This window comes from Equus przewalskii, chromosome 15, assembly GCF_037783145.1.
Source record: "Equus przewalskii isolate Varuska chromosome 15, EquPr2, whole genome shotgun sequence".
NCBI classification, from domain to species: domain Eukaryota; kingdom Metazoa; phylum Chordata; class Mammalia; order Perissodactyla; family Equidae; genus Equus; species Equus przewalskii.
Genome location: NC_091845.1, coordinates 3,872,930 through 3,892,032, shown reverse-complemented (window position 1 = coordinate 3,892,032; position 19,103 = coordinate 3,872,930). Strand labels below are relative to the sequence as shown.

Sequence of the window (19,103 nt, the reverse complement as noted above, 5' to 3'; positions counted from 1 at the left end):
TTCGACTCACCTGGCCTTGATTCTCCCCCTTGACCTACAGGAGAGTAACGTGACCAGCATTCACCAGGCGCTTAAGTGCACGCTAAGTGCATCCCGCATAGGAAGGTGTCTATTCCTAGAACCACCCTGTAGTGGCTTATCCTTAACGGCCCCACCGCACAGATGAGGACACGGCCGTGGATCCTGGAGCTGAGGCCCGGGTTCAAATCCTCGCTCCTCCACTTACCGGCTGTGGGCTTTGAGTTAACAACTAGCCCCTTTATGCGTCAGTTTCTGCCTCTGTAAAACAGAGACTCCAACAGTTGTCAGCTCAGAATGCTGTAGGGTTCCAGAGGTAATTCCCGCTGAGCGACAGGAACAGGCCTGCCACTTGTCAGCCTTCATCCTCCTCCTCACACCTAGCACAGGGCTGAGCTGGACCCCAGCCTGCCACCGCGTGATGTCTTCGTCTGATGTCCTCGTCCCTGGCATTGACCCTCGAAGGGGCTTCCCTGCTCCCCATCCAGGCTGTGCGACTAACTCTGAGGATGCCCTGGTCACTGCCAGGCTGAGGACAAGGTTCTCCCTCCCCACCTGCCCCAGCTCAGGGCAGCCCATCCCCGTGGGCTCCAACCACAGCCCAGAGCTAGGAAACCCCCTCCAGCCACGGCCCTGCCAGGACCCCCTAGCTGCCTCCCACATCGCATAGAGCCACCATCACAGCCCAGCCCTGCCTGCTCTCACATCCCCACACTCTCCTGACCCTGGACCCTGGAGAGCAACACCCCTCCCCCCGCCCCTTGCCAAATCTGAGGCAGCTGAGAGCACATGCTGTGGAATCTGGCTCTGTCACTCACTAGCCGTGTGGCCCGGGGCCACCTCCTCCCTGAGTCTCAGGTGCCTCACCTGTAAAGTGGGAATAATGACCTACTTCACAGAACTCTGAAGACAGAACAGAACACCAGCATTTATTGGGCAGCTACCCCGTGTCAGGCCTCCTGCTATGTGAATTTTAATCTTTATTTCCTTTAATCGTTAGGGGTAGGGCTTCTTGACCTCAAGAACACACAGTAGCCAGTTTTCATCAAGAGCCTTCATGGTTCTCTACGAACAGCTCACCGTGATGAGCCCCATCCGCCGCCCGCCCCAATGTCACGGCTGGCATGGGAGAGGAAGGGATGTTAGGACTGTGAGTCACACACGGAGACCAACAGCAAGAGCGGGTAAGGGGTCCAGGTGTGTGTTAGTCCTCGGGGCTGGTCCAGGGAGTCAGCATCTTTGAGCAGGTGAGGGGTCCAGGTGTGTGTCAGTCCTCGGGGCTGGTCCAGGGGGTCAGCATCTTAGACTTTGTGGTCTTGGCACCCTTCTCCACCCCTCGGCAGACAGAGCAGTGAGGGAGAGGGGGGAGGGCGTGGGAGGAAGCAGGAGCACCCCCAGACAGTAAAGAACACGAGCCCCATCAGTGGGGTTGATCAGGGATGGGGACGCCTCAGCTGGCCCAATTTCCCCCCCACCCCCACCTCAGACCACTGTCTAGGAACACGCCCAGGCAATGGAGGGCGGACACTCCCCACCCAGCTCCCCTGGGGGCCCTGAGCGTCCCCTCCAGAGCACAGCTAAGGACACAGGGCCCCCCTGGGATCCTGGACATGGAGCACAGCCAGGGCCTGGGCACTCTGGTGAGAGCAAGTGGAGGCTGGCCCAGCCCCTCCTCTCACAACCTGCCGGCCAGGAGGGAGACCCTCTGCCATCCTCCAGCAACTCCAGCCTGGCCTCCCCAGAACCTTGGTCCCCACCTGGGGCCGCAGTTCCCACAGGGCCTGGCTTGGCCACCTGGCCCATGCCCAATGTCCCCGTCAGGGCCTCGCCTTCCTTGGCCCCCTCCCCAGCGGGGTCAGCCTTCCCCTCGAATCTGCTGAGGCCCATCCCCGAGCCAAGCCTTCTTCCCGCAAACCTGCCGCTCTCCCTGAACAGAACTGTTGAAGCAGGGCCCAGGCTCCGCGGCCTCCCCTATCAGCACCGAGGGCTCCAGGAAGGCAGCCCCAGCCCTCGCTTTGCTGAAGGGGAGCACCAGGCAGGAAAACGCACCTGCACCCCCTCCTTGCTACCCCTCACATCTAGGATCAGGGCCCCTGGAAGCCTGGCTCCAGCACCCGGCTTTCAGGCCCACCCACACTGGCGCCCATAGCTCTTCCCGCCCACCTGAGGTGAGGGGGACAGGGTGGAACAAATCACACCACTGACGAGGAGGGATGGAGGCCCAACCACAGTAGAGATGGAAACTTCCTCAGTCTGAAATGAGTCCGACCTTTTTGAAAACCATCACACCCCAAACCCTAGGGCCCACCCTGAGGCCCCCAGGAGTCTCACCTGCCCCCACTCAGCGAGCTGCCTGCCTCCTCAGGGCCTGGTCAGACCCACAACCCCGAGGGGTCTTCCTGGGTCTCAGGCTCTGCCTTCTGACCCTCCGATCCCAGGGAGGACAGTGGAGGAGCGCCCTCGAGGCCCCTGGGGCTGCCCCACTGCCCCCTGCAGTTAGAAGGAGAAGCGGGGCAGGGGGGCGGGAGGCGGGCAGGGCGTCACTGGGAAGGGCAGCGCCGTCAGGGCACCTCGGGGGGCAGCAGAGGCGAGTCTGAGTTCTGTGCCAAGACGCTGGGTGTCTCGGGCCCGATGAGGCCCAGGCCACACAGATTAAGGATAGAGTCCGCGATGATGCGGGCCGTGCGCTTCTGGTACCCGCCCGAGGTCACCATGAGGATGGGCACCTGGAGGCCTCGGACAATCCGGAACACCAGTTCGTCCCGCTTCACGATGCCCTGTGAGGGGAGGGAGAAGGCTGGCTCAGACAGGCAGGCATCCTCATGGCATTGGAAGTCCTCCTGCAGGTCTAGCCCTGCTCCAGACTGCTGCTCCTTTCACCCAGCCCCTCTCTGACATCAGGAGAGGCACCAGTGTTGCCCACCTTCCCTGGTGCTGAGTCCCCAGAGCAGACCCTGCCCTACCCCCCAGGGTTGAGACATACCTGTGGGCTGATGGACAGCCCCCCAAGGCGGTCACCCTCCAGGACGTCGGTGCCCGCATTGTACACCACCACGTCGGGTGGATGCTCCTGGAGGGCTTTCTTGAGGTTCCTCTCCACTTTACCCAGGTACTCGTCATCCTCCGTGCCCCACTCCAGCTCCACCTTCCGCCTGATGGCCTCTGAGAGAGAGAAGGGAACCGAGGCTCAGGAGGGCAGAGATTGCCCGGGTCACCGTCAGTGCCTGAGGCAGGACTGGAAACTGGTCTGACTCCAGCACTACTCACTTCTCATTTCACCCAAAACTAAGCTGAAAAGAGCACAAGAGCTGCAAAGCAGGAACCCAAAGGAGAGAAGGGAGTGCAGACAAAACACCTTCCCCAGGGGATTTAGGACCCATGTTGGCGAGTCTGATGTCACTGCCTCGCTGAGCCCGTGCCCCGACACGCGGACGCCGCACCAGGCCTTCATGCCCAAAGCGGGCACATTTGAGATTCTGTTCAGAAACTGCTCCCCTGGGCCACCCCAGCGACTGAGCTACCCACAGCTGACTCGCTAGCACTTCCTGCATGAATGTCCCCTATCTGCAAAGCGGGCGGGCTCCTGTGTCTTCAAAGCTCGTCTAAGCGTCTCTGCCTCTTGATTGGTGAGTTTAACCCTCTTGCATTTATTTTAACAACTATTCCATTTGAACTGAATTCTACTATCTTCTATTTTCTATTTATCATATTTTCCCCTTGTTTCTTTTTCATCATTTCATGTTCTCTACAAAACAGGCGCCTATCTAGAAGAAGATTCTATTTTCATTTTTCTGGTGGTTACCCCTAATATAAGGACCCATACAGGAGTTTATTGGGCAGGTTTATGTGATCTTGGGTGGGTCAAGAGACTTCTTCAGGTCTCAGTTTCCCCATCTGTAAAATGGGTTGACGCCCACTGCACAGGGATGCTGAGGATAAACGAAGTGACTTCTGCAGGCCCAGTATGTAGGAAACACTCAGGAGAAAGAGCCTCATCCACACAAGAATGCAGTGCAGACCTCGGGGCAGAGGGCAGCTTACGTTTGGCAAAGCGGTCCCCGGGGTAGATGTGGCGGTTGTAGACGTCCATGATGTACACGCGCTTGTCATTCATGAAGTCCCGTTCATGCCCATTGCCCTGTGGGAAGGACACGAAAGCCGCTCACCGGCAGGTGTCCTTGGCAAGGCCAGTATGCTCCAACCACACCCCAGGAAACGCCCCAGTTCCTGAGCAGGATGGCTTGTCCCTGGGGGACTGAAGTTCTCACAACTGTTAAGCGGCAGAGTTGGGATTAAACCTCAAAACCTGGCCCCATGACGTTCTAGTGTGACCATGAGCAAGCCCTGGTCCTCTCAGTTCCTTCCCCTCTGAAAACAAGGCCGGAATCCCGGCTGCACCACCCTCTCAAGTCTGTGATGGGATCAGGGATGTGAAAGGTAAGCTGCAAAGGACTGTGCACGTGGGACCTGGTTCAGGAGCTCAGTGTCACATGAACTGGGAAGAGGCCCGAACCAGCACAAAGCCACAAGAGCAGGGGTGCAGGAAGAGCCCTGGAGAGCCCATCAGAAGCCCTACCCTGTGTCTGACCAGAGGAGCGAGCCCTGGGTTTGCAGTTCGGAGAAGAGGCCCTGCACCTCACCCCAGGCAGTGAGGTCCTCAGCAGTGGCCTCGGGACTGAGCAACCCTGAAATCCTGTGAGTGAGTGCTTGCCTGAGGGCCAAGTCCACAGTGCTCATCAGCTCTGTGCAAACCGACTAGGAAGCACTGGGGAGCCACAGCAAGGTTTAGAGCACGAAAGAGGCATTGTAAGATTGAGTTTTAGAAGAGCCATCAGCCTGCTGTGTGGGGGCAGTCAGGAGGAGGGAGGGCAACAAGGAGGACGTGCCACCCTGGCTGGACTGAGAGGTAGAGGGGCAAAGACGGACCCTCAGGCTCCAGCCCGTGGACGGGCAGCAGGGAGAAGCAGGAAGTCAGGGTGGGGTGGCAGAAGGCTGGCTTGGGGCGCAGTGATGCTCCTAGCGGGAGGGAAGCCCCACAGTGTGGAGCTGCGTGACAGGCTGTTGGGGCCACGGGCAGGGAGCTTGGGGCGGCGGTCCCACGAGAGCCCCCTCCCCACAGGGCACTCACCTGATGGGCATCCAGATCAACGATGGTGGCTCTGGAGATGCCCTCCACTCGCTCAAACAGAAACTGCCCAGGGAAGGAGAGGGGAGAGCTAAGAACACAAGCACACCAGAGGACGCAGCCCTCAGGGACCCCTAGCTGGCGAGGGGGTGGGGCAGGAAGCCACGCATGCCTGTGGGTCATCAGGCCACCAGACAAAGACGGCACGTGCCCAGGAGAGCTGTGTGGCTCAAGAGAAGCATGTGTGCGTGGTCAGGGAAGGCTCCCTGGAAGAGGGGGCATGTGCTGTGCCCTGAAGGGCTGGAGGTCAGGAGGTAAGGGGGACAGTTGGGCTGGCCCTCAGCCACAGTACAGGATTCCCAGGGAAACATGTGAGGGCTGAGGGGGGGACCCTGGGGACCCTCCCCTCAAATCTCTGCCTCATCCCACAAAGCCAGGCCCTGGGAAGCCCTCCTTCCCCTGCCCCGGCCTCCAGGAGATCTCCGGTGCAGCCCCTCTCCAATGGCCAGGGTCTGCTGACCTGCCCCCCCCTCCACCAGGAGCCTCTCTGCCCCGTGAGGATTGGGACCCCACTGGTCAGCTCCTGGCGCCCAGCGCAAGGTCAGCCACAGAGTGGTCAGGGGGAGCTCTGGAGGCCGACAGACCACCTCTCTGGGCCTCGGTTTCCTCATCTGGAATATACGAGGCTCAAACGAGGGGAGCCATGGAGAACAGGCCGGCACAGGCTGGGGCCTGCAGCGACTGCCAGCTGCTGTCATCACACCATCACCACTGTGGTCATTCCTGGTCTCTCCAGCTCCTCCTCACCCGCCTGCAGCGACGCCCTTCTCACACTGTCGCTGTCTGCTGCTCCCCTCCAGCCCCCTGCCACTGGTGAGGCGACAATGCCCCCCTTCCCTCACAAGGAGCGCAGGACAGAGTGTGAGATGTGGGTGTGAGTCCCAGCCCGGCTCGGTGACCCCGGCGAGCTTCCCGATTCTGAGCTCCAGTGCCCTTCTCCAGAATGCGGGGTGAGAACACCAAATTGGGGGGGAGTGGGGGATTCCAGGGAGGGCTCTCGGAGGCGAGCCCCCACACGCTCTGGGGCACACCTTGATGGCGAGTGTGATGTCGGCATAGGCGCAGAAGCCCCCGCCCCGGTCGCTGGAGCAGTGATGGAAGCCGCCACCTGCGGGGGGCACACACACGGGTGTGGTCAGGGCCAGGCTCAAGGACTCGGCCCAGGCACTCCCGACCCCTCTGTCTCCCTAGTGTCCCCTCCCCGCTCAGCTCCCAGGAGGGCTCCTGCGGCTCCAGGCTGGAAAGAGAACTGAGTACCTGGGCATGTCACCATCCCTGGGGCAGAAGACTGCTCTGCCCCCATGGCCACCCCTGCCCAGAGCAAGAGACCTCTCAGGACATCCTGACAAGTCAGCCCCAGTACCCGCCACACCCCCCAAGGACAGGAGCTCACCCTTCCCAAGGCAGAAAGCTGCTCCTTGCCCCAGAGCTGGGTCTGCCTCCATGCGATGCCCCATGCCAGGAAGGGGCGGTCAGGAAGGACCCCCTCTGCTGGTCATGGCAGCCATAGGTCCAGCCCCCACCATCCCCCAGCCCTGAAGCCACAGCCTCAGAGCCCCAGTGCCTGCAGAGACCCTTCCCCCTGCAACCCGAGCAAGAACCTGAGTTGCAGCGGCCTGAAATGGAGCCTAACAACGGTCCCATCTGTCAGGGTGAAGCTAGGGCCCACGGACACAAGGGACTTGCCTCCCCCACCACCCAGGAGGCCATCATTGGATCATAACGATGAGATAACAGCCAATAACAAACTCCTAACCTGGCACTGAGCTCGCTGAAGCCTCCCCACAGCCCAGGGAGGAGCACTATTATCATCATCTCCATTTTACAGATGAAGAAACTGAGACACAGAAAGGGTCAGCAACTTGCCCGGGGTCACACAGCAAGCTAATGGCAGAATCAAGATTCAAACCCAGGCTGGATCAGGACGTGGACTCTTAACTTCCACCAGGCCATAACACCTCCCATGGGAGAAGGGGCAGCCCGGGTCCTTGTGGGAGCCCTGCTGTAGACACGCAGGGCATGCATTATTCATCTATTAGTTCAGCAGAGTGTCATAACATCATGGTTATGCCAGACCTAACGCTGGGCACGTGGTGACACCAAGGTGGAAGAGACCCAGCCCTTGGCTTTGCAGAGCTCACAGGCAAAAGTGGGGGGTCCCTCCTATGGCGCTCTGAGCAAACTACTGAGCAGGCCTCTCTCAACATCCATTTCCAAATTGATATGATGGCACTGACAATTATGCCCAACTCAAATGAAAGGCCAGAGGGGACAGGGCTTGGCAAACTGTGAAGTGCTGAGCCTCCGTGAAGGACAACGACAGGGACAAGGAAGACTAATGTAAGCAGCACTCCCGTGAGCCAATCTCGTAGGCGAGCCCATGGGACTGGGAAATGCTGGCCCCAGGACCCCTGAGGGGGAGGTGGTACTGACCCTGGGTCTGTCCACCCACCACGACATGACCAAGCCCCCAGAGGCTGTCCAGGGCCCAGGGGACTGACAGAGCCTTCCAGGGGAGCCTCTGAAACTCTACAGGTTTCAGCTCCATGCAGAGATGCCCAGCACATGGCACAGGCTTTCTGGGAGTGAGCTCTCCATCGCTGGAAGTATGCAAAGGCAGGTGTGGGGAGCCACCTGGGGAACTCTTTTAGATAAGGATCCCACACCAGATGGAGGCACGGGTTGGTCCCTCCCAGGCACCAGGCAGCTGCACACCCGCCTCCAGACACTCACTAAGGAGGCTCAGGGTAGCTGGGGAGGAAGCACAGCCTCTGACTCACAGCTGCCACCTCCGGGGTCCCCCTGCCCCTCCCTGCCCCCAGGACGGCCAGGCCAGGCTGGCCAGCACTCACCCACGTTGATGGCCCAGCCTCGCTCCACGGCCAGCTTCCCCGCCTTTGGAGACAAGCACAGGGTGAGGGGCGCAGACAACTGATTCCTCCACGCACTCATTCACTGATTTACTCATTCACTCCACAAATGCCGTTCCAGCCGGCTCTGAGGGGAGTGAGCTCCGAGGTGTGGGTCCAGGAGGCACCTGCCCCCGGCACACTCAGACTCAGTCCCAGAAGCCAGCACCAGACTGGCGGGCACATGAGATGGACGGGGCATGAGTCCCTCGGCAGTTTGCGAGGAAACTGGGAGAAGTGCAAGTTAAGTACTTATGATCACACGGGAGCTGACAATGATTTTAATGCGGGTCTCAAAGGGAAAAGAGACAATTTCTTAATCACGGAGATACAGTCAACCGAATACAGAGATCCTGCAGGAAAGCGTAGTTTTGGGCTGACCAGTAAAATTCTGATAAGCTAAAAACAATGTACAAATTTGCAAAGCTAGAAAGACACCGACAGGGATCACTAGGTATGGATCCAGGTCGGGTGAGATCATCGTCCATTCAAATCCAAAACATCCCTCCACCTCCAACCAACGCGGCAGCCTGCAGCTAATTTTAAAGAAAGCCACACACAGGGTGCGAAACACAATTCTGCCATGCGCGTTTTCACTGCCGCACCCACGCACCCACGACGGGGCGAGGGGACCATCACCCACCACTGATGTCATGGGGGTTTGGTTTTCCATCTTAAAGTGGAGCCCATCAGAGTCATAGTTGTAGGATACGCCCTTAGGGGAATGGGGGTATATCTTACATACCAGCCAACACAGTAACTCTAACAGGAAGCCGGGGGAGAAACAATGAACTCTAATGTCCCAGATGGGGTGGGAAAGGCTTTGGGAGAAAGGGTCATTGTTGCTGGATTTGAGAAATGTTTAGGGTTCTGTCCCACTGCTCAGTGGGAGGAGGCCATTCCAGATCAAGAGCCCAGGGCGGGCCAATGCCAGCGGGGGCAGCAGCCCGGGTGTGGGGGTCCCCAGCCCAGCCATTCCTCCAGCCTGCCTGCCCACCTACCATTATGGTTCCTCCTGTCTGGGTCCGAAGGGGCTTCAGCACCTTCCTCTGCACAAGGAAGTTGGGGAGGAAGATGACAGGGGGGATTTCTGTGATGGTCGCGACAGCAAAGGACCACTGTGGAGACAGACGCAGGCCATTGGCCTCCCACTGCTGTGCCCAGAGCTCAGAGGCAGCCGCTGGGAAGGCCGATTCCCTCGAATGGCAGTTTCAAGGTGCCCTGCTGAACCCCGGTCAAACGCAGGTCCTGTGGGAGGAAACAAGAGCCCCACCCGTGCAGCCCCCAAGAGCTCCGGGCTCCGGAGAGAGCAGTGACACTGAGCGCTTTCCTTCAGCTGTGTCCGCCCAGATCCCTCAGCACTCCACAGCCCTCGGCTGCCCTCGTGCGCCCACAGTGAGAGCTGCAGAGGCCTCCGAGGCAGCCTGCAGACCTGGACCCAGCAGCCACACCGGACTGGGAAGGGCCGGCACGGAGGCTCTCCCTGCAACGTCACACAGCGAGCCCCCGATAGAGCCAGGGCTGGGGGCCAGGCTCCTGCTCCCCGGCACAGCGCGGCCTCTTCACCCACCGGGAACTAGACTGCTCTTCAGAAAGGGCGCCATGCCTTCGTCTGCGCTGCAGGGCGGGAGGGCCTGGGGCGCCCGCAAGGCATCTGCCCCAAGGGCAGGACACAGCCTTCCCTGTGACCCCCCCGGCCCTGGGCAAACGTCCATGCACCCAGATCCAGAACCGTCTCCTGCCTGGCTGAGGATGCACCCTGGGCCACGCCCTGCTCCCCACGGACCCTGGGCAGGGCCTCAGAGAGGCCAGGGCACTTTGGAAATGTTTACTAAGTGCCTGCTAGGTGTCAGGCCCCCAGGGGGGCTAGTGCTGTCCTCACTCAGGATGGCTCACAGCCCAGTAGGGAGGCGTTTACATGCAATGTGAGGAGAAGAACAGGGCTGGCGGTGGCCAGAGAGGCTTCCTGGAGGTGGTGACATCAAAGCTGAGACGCAGGGCGAAGAGGAGTTACCTAGGTGTAGGGTCAAGGCAGAAAGACGACTGTGGGCAGCAGGGAGAGACCAGGGTGCTGGTGCAGGGTGGTGCTCATCATGCAGGCCGCCTGCCAGCGAAGGCTCTGACAGCTTCGGCAGGGCAGCCGGGAGCCATCACACAGTGATTCCTGAGCCGTTCTAGGGGCAGCAGGGGCCCAAATAGGGAAGAAGAGCAGGAGCAGCCCCAGGGAGGATGATGAGGGACTGGGGCAGTGGAGATGGGGGCGGTTAACAGGCAGCATGTGGGGCACGGGCGGACAGAGGGGTCCAGGATGGAAGGCTGGAACTCAGGACTCCAACACGGGGATGGCTGAGGGCTGTCCTGGGACGGGGGTGGCCGGACGCAGAGGTGCCCAGGGGGCCGAGCAGAGGAGGTTACAGGGAAGGTGAGCACGGAGCGGAGCTGAGGCTGTGAGGGTCCCATGAGACAGAGCTGGGATGCATGGCCACTGCCACTGGGCTGGGGGCTGGGGACAGACCCAGAGAGGAGGCAGGGGCCAGCTCTGCCTATCGTCACAGAATCCCACCGCCCCACAAGCCTGGAGTGTGGGAGGCGGGGAGCCACCGTTTCCTATGAATAAATGAGTCAACAAACAGATGTGCCCCTGCAGGACATGGGAAGTCACACCTCCCTCCCGGGGCAAGCCAGCAGGGGACAGAGACTGAAAGGCAGTGAAGCCTCTCCCAACCTGCTCAGGGTCCAACACACACACACACACCCCCATGAGAACCGCAGTTCTCTGAGTGTGCTCCACAGCAGCTGGCTATCCCTGCACTCCATCAAGGAAGGGTTCCACGGTCAAATAAGTTTGGGAAACATTGCTTATGCTGTACATCTCTTGGAAATTCATAGCCCACTCCAGCACGTTAAAGGCTCTGACAAATAAAAATGGCAAGCAATAGGATATATTGGAGTATTGTTGGTATAAACCTAATTCGGCCTGACTTTGTTTTTTCCACAAGGGCCTGACTGTGGCTGTTGAGCACGCATTGTGTATCTGCTTAGACATTTCCTATGGCCAGAACAAAGGCCCTTGAGATAAAGGTGCAACTTCCCCCCACATTGGCATTTCCTTAGGGATAAGCGTCTTTCCTTAGGCTAGGAACTGATTGCTGCACTCACCTTTGACCACCCAGCTCACCTGTGACCACTCAGCTGGAGACAACAGACTGCCACCCTGCTGTGTTCACTGAGACAGAAGACCTACCTGCTGTTTCCATCAATCGCTGTGTCGACAGAGCAGTCTCGTGACTATTGTAAAAGGGACATTTCAATCCTGTGTGAAACATCCTCTCTGGGGGCATATAACCAGTCTGTGCACCCCACTTCTTTGGTGCCCTTTCTTCCTTCAGGAAGAAAGGCCCCGGGTTATAATCCTCAGATTTAAGCTCAGAATAAACTCACCCAAATTTTCATTTATAGATTGGTTATGGATTATTTTCGTCGACAGCTCTGAGAACGTCTGCGTCCTTAACTCGGCCTCTCGCAGCGTTTCCCAAACTTCCTGACCACAAACCTCTACCTGCCCCTCTGCTTTTCACGTAACACGTGCCCACCTTTCGCAAGCTGCGGAATCGTGGGACGCACTTGGGAACTTCTGAGCTGGAGACTGAATTTTACACGGCCGGGCATAAAGTCACCGGAAGCACGTATAGGACTCAGCCAAGGGGACCCGCTCCCACAGGAGAAGGCACACGTCCGCCAGGGGTCCAGACCTCCGACAGTGAGATGGGGCTGCGCATGCCAGCCTCCCACTCGGCCCAGCTGCAGCTTCCGGGCAAGGCAGGGACGAGGCCTACTGAGGCTCTAGACACGTGCCTTCCAGCCCAGTAGCTGCCAGCCACACGCGGTTACTTGTGTATAATTTCAAATTATTAAAATTTTTAAAAATCACGATTGTATTCCTCAGTCACACTAGCCATATTTCAAGTACTCAAAAGCCACATGCGGCTAGTGGCCACTGGACTGAACATAGCCCTTCTGGAACATTTCCCTCATTGCAAAAAGTTCTGGCGGACATGGCTGGTCTAGAAAAAACCATCAGTGCCCTTCTGGAACATTTCCCTCATTGCAAAAAGTTCTGTCGGACAGGGCTGGTCTAGAAAAAACCATCAGTGCCATGTGAAAAATAAACAGAGACATGGGCCAGACTGTGGCTGGGCCCCGGGGCGAGGGGAGAAGATAAGGGAGGTGAGGCTGTGGGGCCTGGGTAGGGCAGGCCGTGTGGTCTGAGGCCTGTGACAGCTCTGAGAGGTAGATGTGGCGGGGGAGGGAGGGCAGGGCGGTGCCACAGCATAGGCCACTGACCCTCTATCTGGGGCGTGCAGCAGGCTGAGGTGGGGCTGCCCCGATCTGCCAGCGGGTCAGGTCCTCTGAGAGCCTGGCCCCAGGCAGGGGCATCGACAGACGGGCTGGATTGGGGGTGGGGTGGGGACCGGGCTCAGAAGTCTTCCTCAGAGTCGAACTGGTCCAACTCCAGGCTCCACCACTGCTGTGTGCATCTGGGCACGGCCCTCCACTTCCCCGTGCCTCGGTCTCCCCATCTCCTCACCATGCAGCAGGGGCTCCTCCCCACCAGGCCTGGAGTGACGACTTAGACCCATCCGAGAGGCCCATCCCCACCCCCCAATCCTAAGTACCCACCTGGGCCCCTCCACCCGGCCCTGGCCTCCTCTTTCTGCACAGCACCTGTCTCGCACTGAGGTGACAGTGTGTCGCTATTGTTACCTGCCTCTCCCGGCAGGACACCAGCTCCAAGAGGGCAGGCAGGTGCTCATTCTCTGCCATAAGATGATGCTGAGAATGACACCTGGCACACAGCAGGTGCTCCTGGCACAGGTGTCAGTCTTCTCCCAGATCCCTACCTGCACCCCCTCCCAAGGAGGCCACCCCAGCTGCCCCAGCCCAGAAGAACTTGTCACAGTGCCAGCTGTTAAGGTGCGCCAGCAGCCTGGCCTCCTGCTCCTGAAACAGCACACTGCAGAGCTCCCTGCGGGATCAGGCAGAGGCCACGCCTCTGGCGAACCCACATCCGCACCCAGCTTCTCCCCCTGCCCTCTCTGTTCCTCCCCTCCCTTCTGCGGGGCAGCTCGCCCCTCGGGGATCCCCACTGTAGGCTGTGCTCCTCCACGTGTGGTTCCTGGACTAGCAGTGGTGGTGTCACTTAAGAACTTGTTAGAAATGCAGTTGCTCAGGCCCGCCTCAGACCTCCTGCATCTGACACTCCAGGGCAGGGCCCAGGATCTGCGCTGTGACAAGCCTCCAGGGCATTCTGATGCTTGCACAAGTTTGAGATCCACTGCCCTAGGGAACTTGACCTCAGACAGTGCTGAATGAATGAAGGAGCTACGTGGACACAGGGGTTTACCCCGGCCTGATGCCCACCGTCCACCAAAGGGCGTAGGGGGCAAGCTTCTCCATCCCAGGGCCTGGCCAGGTGGCAGAGCTTCCGGGCCCAGGCAGCCTTTTGGGGACCCCACAGACAGCAGGACACGCCTGGGGCTGGTGACACCCTGGACCTATTCTCCACGCACTCAGTGCTGCATGACTCTCCTCTCCAGCCACCTGCTTTCCTCAGATGGACCCCCTACCCTCGGAGGCCCAAACCAAGAACTCCTCTCACCGAAGAGACTGGCCGCAACCCACATGGAGCCCCAACTGCTTGCTTTCCACAGAACTTTCCAGAACTTTCCACAGTGGAAGTGGGAACAAAAGGAGAGAAGGGGAAAAAAACACACAATCATCTCAGTTGCAGAAAAAGCCTCTGACAAAATCCAGCGCCTTTCCTGATAAAACCAATCAAAACTGGGACTAGAAGAGAGCCCCTCACATGACATGGCATTTATCACACACATACACAGACACACACACAGACACACACACACACACAAAGACACAGACAGACAGACACAGACACACACAGACACACAGACACAGAGCTAACACCACACTCAACAGTAAAAACTGAAAGCCTTCTGTCTAAGATCAAGGACAAGGCAAGAACGCCTGCTTTTGCCACTTCTATTCAACACGGAACTGGAAGTTCCAGCCAGAGCAACTGGGCAAGAAAAAGAAAGAAAAGCCCTCCGAGTTGGAAAGGAAAAAGTAAAACTATCTGTCTTCACAGCTGGCATGATGTTCTGTGTAGAAGATGCTAAAGAACACACATATACACGCACCCACCCCGTTAAACCCAAGAAATGAATTCAGCAAAGTTGCAAGATACAAGAGCAACACATATAAATCAGGGGTATTTCTATACACCAGCAACGAACAATCCAAAAAGGAAATTAAGAAAGCAATTTAATTTACAACATCAAAAAGAATAAAATACTTGAGAATAAACTTAACCAAGGAGAGGCAAGACTTGTACACTGAAAACTACAAAACATTGCCGAAAGAACTTACAGAAGTTCTAAATCAATCAAACACATCCCGTGCTCATGGGTTGGAAGATCTAATGTTGTAAAGATGGAAATACTCTCCAAATTCACCCATAACCTTAATCTAATCTCAACACAATCCCTTTCAAAATCCCAATGGCCTCTTTTGCAGAAATGGAGAATCCGATCCTATAATTCAAATGGAATTTCAAGGGACCCCAAACAGCCAAAAGAATCTTGAAAAAGAACCAAGTTGGAGGACTCACAATTCCCAATTTCAAAACCTACTACAAAGTTTCAGTAATCAAAACAGTGTGGTACTGGCATAGGATGGACATACAGATCAAGTGACCAGAATGGAGAGTCCAGAAATAAACCCATACTCTCCGGCCAATTGATTGTCTCCAGGGCACCAAGGCCATTCAACAGGGCAAGAACCGTCTCTGTAACAAACGGTGGTGGAGAACTGGCTGTGCACACGCCAAGGGACAAAGCTGGATGCTCACCTCAAGCCAGATACAAAAACGAACTCAAAATGGAGCAAAGACCTAAACGTAAACTAAGACTATAAAATTCTTAGAAGAAAACAAAGGGGTAAATCTTCATGACCTTAAATTTGGCAAAGGAGTCTTAAATATGACACCAAAAGCACAAGCATCAAACGGAAAAAAAGAGATAAATTGAACTTTGGTAAAATTTTAAAACTTCATGTGGAAAAAGACATGAGTCTTTTTCACGAGCGAAAAGACAACCCACAGAATGGGAGAAAGGATTATTTGCAAATCATGTACTATCCAGAATATATAAGGAACTCCTACAACTCAATAATAAAAAGACAAACGACCCAATTTTTAAAATAGACCAACAGCTGGAATAGATATTTCTTCAAAGAAGATATGTGAATGGCCAAGAAGCACATGAAAAGGTGCTCACTTTCATTAACAACCAGCAAAATGCAAATCACAACCACAATGAGACACCACTTCACACCCACTAAATTGGCCACAATCAAAAAAACAGAAAATAACAAGTGTTGGTGAGGATGCAGAGAGAGTGGAGCCCTCGTGCACAGTTGCTAGGAGCAGAGCCCGTGCAGCTGCTGTGGGAACCCCTGTGGTGGGGCCTCAAAGAGTTAAACAGAATCACCACATGACTGAGCAATTCCACTCTTAGGCAAAAGAGTTGAAAACAGGAACTCAAACGCATCCTGTACACAAACGTCCACAGCAACACTACGCACAAAGGCCCAACGCTGGAAACAACTCAAATGTCCACCAGGTGACGAACAGATAACCAGATGTGGGCTATCCGGACAGTGGAATATTAGTCAGCCGTCATAAGGGATGAAGCACAGATACATGCTACAAAGTGGACGATTCTGGAAAACGCTGTGCTTGGTGAAAGCAGCCAAACCCCAACGGCCACATTATCGCAGGATTCCACGTATGTGAAATGTCCAGAAAAGGGGAACCCACAGAGACACAGATTGGTGGTCACAGGGGCAGACAGGGAGGGAGGAACGGTGTTTCCTTTGGGGGCGATGAAAATGTTTCAGACCTACATGGAGGTGGTGGGTGCACCACACCATAAATGTAGTAAATGCCACTGAACTTTACACTTTAAAATGGCTAATTATTAATTTTATGTTATGTGAATTTTATCACAACAAAAAAAAGGGAGGGGGGCCCTCAGGGAAGACAAGTAAGAGGGAGAGAAGCAGGCCCTGGCATCCGGGTCCCCCAGAGACTCTCCGACTTCTGCCCTCCCTCTGGGCCCTGTGCTGCCCTCCCTGTCTCCCACAGGGCTCCCAGGGCCGCGGGGAGCCGTGCCCAGACTTCCCGGGGCACAGGCCAAAATTTCCGAGGTGTCCTTGGCTTCTTTCTCTCGCATACCCAATCTGAACAACAGAAAATCTTTTGTTTCAACTTCATAACAAACCCCAAAGCCTACCACTTCCCGCCAGCCCACAGCAGCTGCTGCCAGCCTAGTCCGGGAGCCCAAGGTCTCACCAGGATTCCTGCAACGACCTCCTGCCTACCGTTCTGCCCGCTTTTGTCTTGACAGCCTGTTCTCATCCATTCTCGTCTCATCTGCCTGTTAAATCCTGTTAAAACCTAGCTCAGCTCATGTTCCTCTGCTTCAACGCGCCCTGGCTCCCACCTCCCTCAGATCACGGCCATGGCCGCATGCAAGGCCCTGTGTGGTCTGGCCCCTGACCATGTTCTCACCCCACTTCTTCCCCGTCTCCCTCCCCTTCCCTCTGAGCCAGCCACATCTGGCTTCCTCACTGTTACTGGCACACACTGAAGCCATTTCTGCCTCGGGGCCTTTGCACCTGCCAGTCCTTCTGCTTGGAATGCCCTCCTCCAGAGGCCCACACAGCCCATTCCCTCAGTAAGCCCCTCCCTGACCTCCCTACTTCAAACTGCAGGCCTCCCCACCCCCTCCCACTGTACTTGCCCCACGGCACCGAGCACCTTCTAACACACCACAATGTTGACTTTATTGTGTCTACTGGCTGATTCCCACCCAAACGGCAGCTCCATCTCTTGTTGCATCCTGTCTCCCCCACACCTGGAACAGAGCATGGTGCTCACAAATACTTGCTGGATACACCCGTCGGAGTACCGCCCAGCCCCGGGCACAAGGACAAGAGGTCAGATCTTTATCGCACTACCCCGCACCCCATGGCAAACTGTCACTAGGGTCAGCAGAAGGCGAGATCCCAGTGCCGGCCCAACCCAACTGCCACCTCAATGGAGCCAGCTGTGGGCCGTGCACACAGCAGGTGCTCAATAAACATCTGTTTGCCTGAATTGACATGATCTGGCAAACATCAGGCTACTGCATCTCCTTCGGTGCCCTGTTTATTAAGCACCAAAGGCCACAGCCGCGCAGGGCCAGGCGTGAGCCCCAGAACAGGGGTGGGGGCAGGGGAGAGGTGGACGTTCAACAGCACGCACAGAAAAGCAAGGAAAAGCACCCTTGAAACCCGCGGCACCTCTCCGGGGCACTGCCGGGGAGCCCACAGCAGAGGAAAGAGCAAAACGCAGACACCGGACCTTCCCGAGCTGCTCCCCAGATGCCAGGCAGTGCCGGAAACGCACACGGGTCTCCTCTGAGCGTCCAGGGCACGTCGCACCACATGCCCTCCCGTGGTACCTGGAACAAGACCCAGCCTCTTCCTACGGCCACAAGACCCTGTGTGGCCTGGCACTGCGGGCCTCCCTGACCACATCACGTGCCGCTGCGTTTCAGGCCCTTCCATCTGGCCACTCAAGTCCCTTCCTCCTCCAGGCCTGTGACTCTGGAACATTCTTTCTCCAAAGCTCCACAGGAGTGTCACCTGTTCTTCATTCTTCAGTCCCAGTGCAAACCTCACCCCCTCTGTGAGGCCCTCCTGGACCACCCAGTCCACATGAGCCAACCTTCATCCTGTTACTCTCTATTTTTTCTTTTCCTTCACAGCTCTCGGCACTCTCTGACATCTTCTTGTGTGGCTACTTCTTTATGTTGTCTTTCACAACGAAAACACAACTCTACAGGAGCAGAAAGTTCGCTTATTCTTTCTGTACCCAGTATAGAGTCAGTATTCGACTCAGATGTGTTGACTGACCAAATACTTCTTCACCTTAGTAGGTGCTATGGAGATCATCGTGTTTCTCCTTTTGCTCTGGCTGCCATGAAGCTCCAAGCCAAATACGCAGCTCGATCATAATCCTGGTTAATCCTTCCAGTTGGCATATCTGAATTCTGCTCCTGCCCTGGACCTTAATTTTCTGCTTGGGACTCTACCTATTAATACATTTTTTATTATTACCTATCACATAGTAAGCTGCCTTTAGGCTTTTGAGGGCCCAAGGCCAGGCATGCAGTCAGCCCGGCACAGTTCCCGTGAAGGCTCCAATGGGTAGGGCTCCAGAGCCCACGCCCAGCCTCATCGTGGCATGCCCACTCCACCCTGCCCCCTACCCTCAGCCTCTGGACTCTGGAAGGCGCGATCTACCGGCCCAGTCCCTGGGCTGTGGACTGTGACCACGCATGTCTGGGCCCCAGGAAACCAGGGCAGCCAAGTGCCGGGCTCCCTGCCAGGGCCTCAAACACCTCTCTCTGCCAGGAGCCAGGTTTCAACACAGTAATCTTTCCTGAGCTGACACTCATGCTCCATCTGGAATTCCCACAGCTCAGGCAGAGTCAGGGCGGAGGGCGACGGCAGCTGTGAGCCGGAACCTGGAAGACCAGATGGGACACCCCGCCTGGGGTCCCCTCAACACCTGCAGGATATCTCGGTTAACCTTAGCAGGTGGGGCCTCCTGCTGGGCCCAGGCTTTTTCACCTGGCAACCTCTGGCAGCCACTATGGCTCTGAGTCTAAAGTGAGTCCAGTTGGGAAGCCTGGAGGTCAGGGGTTAGGGTCCCCAGACTGCTGGGGGCAGAGACCCTGTGGCTCCCCGAGCCCACCTGGGCAGGCTGGCAGCACCAGGTTCAGACGCGGCCCCCAGCCCAGCCTCCCCTCTGCCTCACCTGGGGACTCACTGAGTGCCTCCGCTCTCAGAGCCTCAGCCAGGACATG

At 56.9% G+C, this 19,103-nt stretch overlaps 1 protein-coding gene across 17 annotated transcripts in view; it reads right to left on the bottom strand.

Moving 5' to 3' along the window:
* Window positions 1–19,103, bottom strand: part of HDAC11 (histone deacetylase 11) — a 37,887-nt gene that overhangs the window by 14,183 nt on the left and 4,601 nt on the right. For 9 of the 17 annotated variants that reach the window (XM_070576467.1, XM_070576470.1, XM_070576466.1 and 6 more), the window contains 7 exons: window positions 9,114–9,230; window positions 8,056–8,098; window positions 6,235–6,311; window positions 5,147–5,209; window positions 4,060–4,156; window positions 3,002–3,180; window positions 923–2,795 (listed from right to left, as the gene is read on the bottom strand). In XM_070576467.1, the coding sequence (XP_070432568.1) occupies window positions 2,580–2,795; window positions 3,002–3,180; window positions 4,060–4,156; window positions 5,147–5,209; window positions 6,235–6,311; window positions 8,056–8,098; window positions 9,114–9,230 (792 nt within the window). In that variant the 3' untranslated portion in view covers window positions 923–2,579. Of the gene's footprint in view, window positions 1–922; window positions 2,796–3,001; window positions 3,181–4,059; window positions 4,157–5,146; window positions 5,210–6,234; window positions 6,312–8,055; window positions 8,099–9,113; window positions 9,231–19,103 lie in introns of those variants that run through there. The other 8 variants (XR_011527320.1, XR_011527324.1, XR_011527323.1 and 5 more) reach the window with 1 other exon arrangement.